At 31.2% G+C, this 9,440-nt stretch overlaps 1 protein-coding gene across 1 annotated transcript; it reads left to right on the forward strand.

Annotated features, from left to right (window-relative positions):
• The first annotated feature begins 5,087 nt into the window (after nt 1–5,087).
• Nucleotides 5,088–8,568, forward strand: LOC106796341 (eukaryotic peptide chain release factor subunit 1-3). Its single transcript, XM_014768453.3, is given in 2 exon segments — nt 5,088–7,073; nt 7,076–8,568. Coding segments are annotated over 2 exon segments (1,161 nt in total). The 5' UTR covers nt 5,088–7,018; the 3' UTR covers nt 8,182–8,568.
• The last annotated feature ends 872 nt before the right edge of the window (nt 8,569–9,440 follow it).

Genomic DNA, 9,440 nt, shown 5'->3' on the forward strand with positions numbered 1-9,440 from the left:
TTTTCGTTGTACCACATGAAATGGCTTGAATTACTATAGATGAAACTATTATTGGCAAGAGAATAGTTTTGCATACATGAGATGTTGAGAAGCTTTATTTCACTATGCTGAAGTTTACAAAAATCTAAGAATGTTGGTTACTCAAATTATCCTTCATGACTATTTGAATATGTGTTGTGAAGTTTATTTCAAATGCGTTCATATCCAATTATTTTACAATTATCCATCTTTTTTACACACTCAAACTCTTTATTTTATAGTTAGAAGTCTTTCAAACTTGAATTTGTTTGCAAGTTATGTTATCAGTAGGTAAGAAAATATTAAAAAGAAGATTTTTCCATTTCAATATGACTTATACTTTTCCTTGATCCATGACAATTTTTAAACAAGTTCCTGAACTATGATAAAAAAAAAAGATGTCAATTAAATTCTTATTTATATTTATTTTTTAATTAGGTCCCCGTTGAGGGACACAATTGGAAAAAAAAGTAGTTTAAGGATCTAATTAAAATTTGACAAATAGTTCATGAACTTTTAAATCAATTTAACCTTTTCTAAAAATAGTAAGGCAGTTTTTATTAATAAGACAATATACTCTTTAAAATTGTTTTTTTTCCTTATGATTGAATCTCTAAATTTACATGAACCAATAATTTTAAATTTTAGTTTAAATATTTTTTGGTCCAACCACTAGAGGGTTTCTTAAGTGTTGATGTGACTAATGTTGATGATGTCATCATTGCTATCATTATCCTAGGCCATTGTCATCATAACTTAATGATGTCACAAAAAAAAATCTAATTAGCAAATTATGCGTCATCAAAAGTGTTATGTCATCATCATGGACTAAAAACAAGAAATGATAAGTTTACAAGGATTTTTTTTAAAAAAAAAGTGTAACTAGAGCAAAAAGTGACATTTACAAAAAGATATTTAAGCTTCAAGCTAAATTTGATTGATAAATAAAAAAATAACTTAAAAGAGATAGATTCTATTGAAATCTTGTTTACATTACATTTTTTATTTATTTATATGGTACAATTGACATCAATCATTTTTTATATGACAACTATTCACTGTTCCTCTTTTTAATCTCATTACACTATGACAATTTGACTTGAAAAATTATTTTAAATTATATCCCATGTTTAGACTTTGTTTGTTTGCTTCAACTTCTAGATTGATCCTGGTTGTAAGCTACCTTAGGTCTATCTATATTGAGGCCCAATCAATCATTTAGAAAATGACTAAACCAATCCTTAAATCTTGCATTTGTATTTTTCAATCCCATTATCAAAGTGTCTTTTGTCTTTGATTCCAAAATCAAGATTACTTTATCAACAATTACTTATCAATCTTTGGCCAAAAGTTGTTGAATATTGGTCATCAATTGTTAGCTATCAATTAAGTGTTAGTTTAATGTTTAAACATTTTTTTGTAAATATATCATTTGTTGTTTTCTCTGGGTAATGGGGTACGAAGTTTTTATATCATTTGTTGTTTTAGTCTTTGTACCTTTTTGTTTTTCGTCTTTGCAAATATGTCATCTTTTTAATTTTAATCCCTAAAAATGGCACTTTTTTATTTTAGTCCCTCAAAATGTCACTTTTTATTTGTCTTTGATGGCTTCATCATAATGACGTGACAGGTTTCATGAGGACATCATTTGCTGACTAGCCAATTTTTTTTATCACTCCACTGAACCAAACCATACATAGTTAACTTTTGAATTAAGTGGTTATACATTGTCGTGTAAAAAAAATACCTTAAACTTAGTGGTTATACATCACCATTTGTTGACATGGCATAATAATGATATCATCAATTGATGATATGACACGGTAATGACATTTTCATGATGTCATGGTGCCATCATCACTATTAGCCACTTAAGCACTTAACAAAATCCACTAATGATAGGGACTAAACTCACTTTTGGTTTCTATGCATTGTCATTATGTCACAATGACATCATTTCTAAGGGTGAGTTTGGTTCTAAGAAAAGGCGAGAAATTGAAGGGGAATAAATCCCTATTTAGTGTGGGTTTTATGCATTGTCATTATGTCACAATGACATCATTTCTAAGAGTGAGTTTGGTTCTAAGAAAGGGTGAGAAATTAAAGGGAAATAAATCCTTATTTAGTGTGGGTTTCACACATTCTTGACTTAATTTTAATTCAAATATATGTTCTTTTTTTTCATCACATGTCATTCCACTCCACTCAATCAAACCATACCTAGTTAAATTTTGAATTCACTGGTTATACATTGTTAGTGTAAAAAAAAAAACTTAAACTCACTTTTGATCTAGCAATAGTTTGCCTGCCATGTTTTAACAAAAATTGTTGACATGATATCACATTGATATATTGACGTGACAAAATGACTGATAGTCCAATATTTTGGTCAAAGTAGCTCTGATAGAGCATTGATGTGACAATATGGACCAAAATTTGGACTATCAATGTCATGTTAGCTAATGTCATATTGTCACATTATCTATCATGTCAGTGTGTCAATGTCACGTCATGACTAGATGCCATGTTGGTAATTTTGGTTAAAAATTGTTGTTGAGTCATAAGACAAATCAAAACCCTTAATTATTTTGATTAGATGCAAATAAATATCAAGTTTCAAATTTGTCATTGAAACACATACAAATGAAAATATGTTGAGTTTGCATCTGATGGATCATACAATAGCAAACAAAAGTTGAGTCTGTGATATTTAATGATCAGTTAATGCCTTGTGCTTTTGATCCTCTATGCAGGGAATAATCTCTTCTTAGGATCTGAAGAAAAGAATAAAAAAAGAGAAAAATCAAAAGATAAAGCTACTTATTCCATCAAAAGATGTGCCTAGAGCAGTATAACAGTGTACTTCATAGTACAAAAGATTATTTGCTCTTTAACACTGAATCTAGATTACCCTTCAAACAGAGCGCGTTATCATTGTGTCAACAAGTTGGTGACATACATTTAATGTTGTAGTTAATACTCCAACGAACATCTTCTTCAACAGATGAAGAACATGCAAAAAAAGAAGGTCGTTTAGAGGCACCGGTTACTTTCACAAAAGGCTCTATAAATACTAGAAGTTTTGAAGTTATGAACTCGGAATGATCATATCTCTCTCAAGCCTTCACCTCTTGTAATAGTATCTAAGTGATTCAAAAGTTCTCAAAACATTTTGTTTATCTTGGGAGTAAAGACTCTCAAGTATATCTTGTATATCTATCTCTAAGATGTTAGCTTAGTTAGTGTGCACCTTATCTTAAACAATAGTTGGGATATTAGCTTGGAGAGACTAATGTAAAAACTACTTGGGTGAAGCTAGGAGTGACTTGTATAAACAACACTTTTATCTTTGTAAAAGGTAGTGAAAACTTGGTGGGTTGCTAAGGATTAGACATAATCTGGTAGAGACGAATAAGTATAAATCCTTGTGTCTTTATTGTTTTTTTCTATTCTTTTAACTAGCCTTTGAATTGTGAAACATGTTCATAAAAATGGTTTAGAAAATCCTTTGTGAAAACTATTGTTTGTTGGTCTCTTCTAAGTTTTCTTCAGACTATGTTGCTTATACATTGTTTATGAAAAAAGGTTTTCATGGAAATTTTATAAATGACAAATTAATCCATCTTCTTGTGATTTTTGTATTTTCAATTACAATAGACCATGATCGACAGGGGACCGAAATTGCTAAATTTTAAAAAAATGGAGAACCAAATGTGCAATAATTTTTTGAAGGACCAAATTGTCCCATTATAAATCTATAGGGACCAAAAGTGAATTAAGCAATTTTTTACACTATCATCTAATAAAAAATTATCATTAATATTGTTTTTAAGATAAATATTATAAAAGTTAACAAACATATCATATTGTGATTAAATGTTATTTGTTCAATAATTCATAAAATAAATATTATATAAATCTTGTTGTATGTATATCACGTCTCATATTTAATATATCTTATTTTTCACTCATAACTCCATTAAAAATAATTGATAATTTATGTTATTAATCTTAAACAAAACACATACGTATATTATCTTTAAAATATTATTTATAATAAATTATAAAAAAATCACGTAGTTATTTATATATTTAATTCGTATTTTCATATTACTCGGGACATGTGTTATAGCATCTTTTCTTTTTTATCTCACAACTAAACTAATTCTAGTAGGTTATAAAGTTTTTTTTCTTTTTTTTTTGGAGGAGATAAAGTGTTTTTTTTAGGAATAAAGTGTTTTTTCTTAAGAAGGTTATAAAGTTTGTTAAAGAAAAGTTAAAAAATGTTTTACATCTAATTACATCCTAAGGATAACAACTATTGAGAAAAAAAAAATTAAATTACACCGTAAGTTTCTGAATTACTTGGTAATTTTTAATGAGGATTTGGGACTATTTTTTCTTCTTACAATTGAGTGAGAATGTTAACCTTTTTTTTTTAATGTGAGAATGTTAACCTAAAAAAATGAGAATACGTGACAATATTATATTCAAGAACTAATTATGTTCATGTGATTAATTTTTGGTGGTAGTATACAATCCAACTAAAAATAATACAAATTTAAGAATTCAATTAAAAAAAGAGTGAATACTTATTTTGATAGCTGAAAGTATGAAACACGGATAATTTAGTCCCTGAAAAATAAAAAATTATGAAATAATCCTTAAAAGTGTAAAAATACAATAATTTAATCATATCATTAAATTAAATCCATTACTGTTTTGACATGTGTTATTCTTGTGTCATTTACATGTTAAAGATTTATTTTTCTATTTAATTTCTGAAATTAATCACTTATTAGTATTTTATTCTCAATTAAACCATTTACTATCATTTTAATCATTAAAAATATTTTTAAATTTTCAATTAAATTTCTACATGTAAACTATTAACGTAATCCTTATCTTATCTCTTTGCCTTCAATCCTTATCTCACGTACTTTTATCTTCATTTTATCACGTTCATCATTTAAATTATATTATAACTATGCTTTATCTCTTATTTTGATCATTGATCATTTGCATAAATCATTTGTGACCCCTTTCATTTACACCTGTCTCATCATAAATTTTTTTCACCTGCTACATTCCAAACTGTGATTAAAAGAATGGAAAATGAAAGTGTTTATTATTAGCTTATTTAGCAAAACAAAGAGCCAAAGACTAATAAGACTCTAATCTATCTTTAAACAAAACAAAGACTAATAATACTCTAATCTTTCTCAAATCTCAAATCCCAAATCCCAAATCCAATAGAAAATTTCTCGTTCCTCTCCACCATCTTTGCTACAGAAGCTCACGCGAAAACCCTCGGCCGTGTGAGAGAGTCTCATTCTTTCACCCCAAACATACACAGAGGTGAGTACATACACTTCACCTCAGTCTTTCAACTATAATAACTGTTCCTTTTATTTGTTATCATATTTGCTTCACCTCAATCTTTTGTTTTTTTAAAAGCAAAGTTTGCTCCTTTGATTTGTTTTGTTTATGGGTACCGTTGTTAGTGGTAGCAGTGGAAGCATTTGCATCTGGGGTTGCAGTTTGACTTGAATTTATACCCTGCTTTGACTAGAAAATTTGACCCCTTTTTTATTTTATTTTTATTTTGTTAACTGAGGAGAATGAAAATACTGAAGATGGTCTAACTAATTTTGGGTCTTTTGAAAGAAAATGGAGAAGGAAGGAGGAAAAAACATGAACTTTGATAGATTGAGATGGAGTTCATGGGCTTCAGGCTTTGACACCAATACTCATCAAATTTCTTTGCTTGCAGTTAACTTTTTTTAAAGGGTTCAATAAAAGTGGCTATCTACTTATGGATTGCTGTTTGTGCAATATGTTTTCTTGTTTTTGGGTTCAAATTTTTTACCCGCCTACTCTGTCTGTTGCATGTTTTATTCATGTGTTTGCTACTTGTGGGACCACTGTTTTTTTGTTGTTGTAATTTTTGTTTCCTTTACCAGTTATAAAGCATGTTAGCTTTCAGGTATTACTATGTTATGTTCATGGACGGATCCAGGAATGTATTAAAGAGGGATCAATTTTTTTTACATAATTATTTAAATATCTAACTTATAATAAATAATAAGTTTAACAAAAATGTTTATTATTGATTTTATGTGCAAAACTAGATATATAATTTACTACTGGAAGAAAACTAAGCATATATAATTTAATGTTTACATTTTCTTTTATTAGTATGTTTTTAATTTTAATTTTTCTTTTTTTTTTCATATATACATAAAGGATCTTAAGGGAGGGGGCAATGCCCCTACTTACCCTCCTTGGATCCAGTTCTGTGATTGTTTATTAAGTGTGGGAAGAATATTATTCCATTTGTATGGGTACCACATACCAGGGTGTTTAGTACAATACAGCGACTTATCTAATTGTTCTTCAAGCTATGATGTTGTACACCATTTATAAATTATAATGTGTAAGCTTTAGCTAGATATTTTTGGTTGTAAGTTGTCACTATCGTACACTGCTGCATAGGTTAGGACCTTTAGCATGAATGATAAGAAGTTATTTTGATTGTAAGCTTTAGCTAGACATTCATTTTTTATATCGCACCTTGAGCCTAGAGTTCTGTTTGATCTGGGGTTGAGACACTACTGTTCTAGTAACTGTACTATCATCCTCATAACTTTAGTTCTTCGCTGCTAATGACTTATTGTTGAGTCTGTAATTTACCGGTGTTTGATTCTCTCGGCCTTTATCTCTATACATGCATGTGCATATGTAGCAGATATACATAATATTCCTTCATAATTGTATTGATATTGTTCAATAATACAGTGCAAATGTATTAAAATATTTTTGATTTTGTAAGTGCTTTTGAGTGAGGGCGAGCCCTGGTGCAGCGGTAAAGCTGCGCCTTGGTGACTTGTTGGTCATGGGTTCGAATCCGGAAACAGCCTCTTTGCATATGCAAGGGTAAGGCTGCGTACAACATCCCTCCCCCATACCTTCGCATAGCGAAGAGCCTCTGGGCAATAAGATGCTGGGAGATGAGTTTGGAACTGCTTCAAATATCAAAAGCAGGGTGAACCGGCAGTGTTGGGTGCCATTACTTCTACTCAACAGAGGTTGAGACTGTATAATAAGGTTCCTCCAAATGGTTTGGTTCTTTATACTGGCACCATTATCACTGAAGATGGCAAGGAAAAAAAGGTGACAATTGATTTCGAACCTTTCAAGCCTATCAATGCATCACTTTACCTCTGTGACAACAAGTTTCACACAGAAGCTCTAAATGAACTTTTAGAATCGGATGACAAGTTTGGTTTTATTATTATGGATGGAAACGGCACCCTTTTTGGGACATTGACCGGAAACACTCGTGAGGTGCTTCATAAATTTACTGTTGATCTCCCAAAGAAGCATGGCCGAGGAGGGCAGTCAGCATTGCGTTTTGCTCGTCTTCGCATGGAAAAGTGGCACAACTATGTAAGGAAGACTGCAGAACTTGCTACTCAGTTTTTCATCAATCCTGCTACGAGTCAACCTAATGTTTCTGGACTTATACTTGCTGGTTCAGCTGACTTCAAGACTGAGCTGAGCCAGTCAGATATGTTTGATCCTCGTTTGCAAGCAAAAATATTGAATGTGGTTGATGTTTCCTATGGTGGGGAAAATGGCTTTAACCAAGCTATTGAGTTATCGGCGGAGATGTTATCTAATGTAAAGTTCATTCAGGAGAAACGCTTGATCGGAAAATACTTCGAAGAGATCAGCCAGGACACTGGGAAATACGTCTTTGGAGTTGAAGACACGTTGAAGGCATTGGAGATGGGTGCTGTGGAAACACTTATTGTGTGGGAAAATTTGGATATTAATAGATATGTACTGAAAAATAGTTCTACTGGCGAGATTGTCATAAAGCACTTGAACAAGTACCAAGAGGCTAATCAGAGCAACTTCAGAGATTCAGCCACCTCTGCAGAGTTAGAGGTTCAGGAGAAGATGCCCTTGCTTGAGTGGTTTGCAAGCGAGTACAAAAAATTTGGTTGCTCGCTGGAATTCGTGACCAACAAATCTCAAGAAGGATCACAATTTTGCAGAGGGTTTGGTGGTATTGGAGGTACCCTTCGCTACCAGCTCGATATCAGATCGTTTGATGAGTTATCTGATGATGGAGAAGTGTATGAGGATTCCGATTAAGCATCTGTTTATACTCTTTTCATCGGAGTTTTTGAATAATAGAATGAAGCATTCTAACCTCCATTGCCAAAAAAAGTCCTAGATATTCCTTGAATTTTATGGTACCAAGACTTAGTCCTTTGTTTTTACATTCATCAATTATGTATTATTAACTTCGTTTGGTTATTTATTGTATGCTTAATAGTTAATACAGCCCGGGGAAGTCATTCTTCATTTCAAAGATATGAATGTTTCAATGTCTTAAGGGCGGTGGCATCTACATTGTGTGATGTATTATTAACTTCGTTTGGTTATTTATTGTATGCTTAATAGTTAATACAGCCCGGGGAAGTCATTCTTCATTTCAAAGATATGAATGTTTCAATGTCTTAAGGGCGGTGGCATCTACATTGTGTGATGATATTATTTTCATCACCTGCTTGATGATTGTTATTCTCTCGAGTACTATATTGTGGTGTAGCATGTGATAATTTGTTTTCGGATGAAGAATCGAAGTTTACAATTTTTTTGTTCTCTTGTTTATTTTATCCTAGAACAAAATGCATACACCTTTTGATCTTAAATATAAAAAAAAAACATGACATATTAACTAGATAATCACATTTAATTGTATTGATTTTAATTAAAACATATTTTTTTTTCCAACTTAATTCATAATATCAAAGAAAAGAAAAAGTCACTGAAACTAACATCTCAATCAAATGAAGGATATTGTAGAGATAAGATAGAGCATTAAATAACATAAAGTTAGTTTAAAAAAATTATATTTGAGATCAAGAAATTTTTTTTTTCTCTTACATTTTTTAGCAGAGTGAGTAGTTCTTGCCTAAGCGCCTCAAAGAGCTCTCGTCTCTTTTGGTCTGTTTCTCAGCCGCAGGGGTGTTCAAAATCTTATTCTGCTCGGTCATCTTTATAGTAGTATTTTTCAATTCCTCCTGCAAAAGAAAACATCAAAACACCACAAACCGATCAGAGTAATGGTCAAAGCAAAGTGAAGAAAATTAAATATATAAAGATGCTATTAGTAACTTAGAAAATGAAATATGAAACTCAATTAACAAAGAAATTGAAAAGGGAGGGAAGAAACTACATACATTGGCTTTGAGCTGGTTGATGATCTTCAATCTGAGGGCATCAACTGTGCCGTCGTTCATCAACGACTCCAACACGTCTTCCGGAGTGATTATCGAAGTGAAGTCATACGTAATTGTCCAAGTAGAACCGTAACCAAAGCAAAAACTCCAAAGAACTTTGATCTT

Source organism: Glycine max, chromosome 16, assembly GCF_000004515.6.
Source record: "Glycine max cultivar Williams 82 chromosome 16, Glycine_max_v4.0, whole genome shotgun sequence".
In the NCBI taxonomy this organism is placed as follows: Eukaryota; Viridiplantae; Streptophyta; class Magnoliopsida; order Fabales; family Fabaceae; genus Glycine; species Glycine max.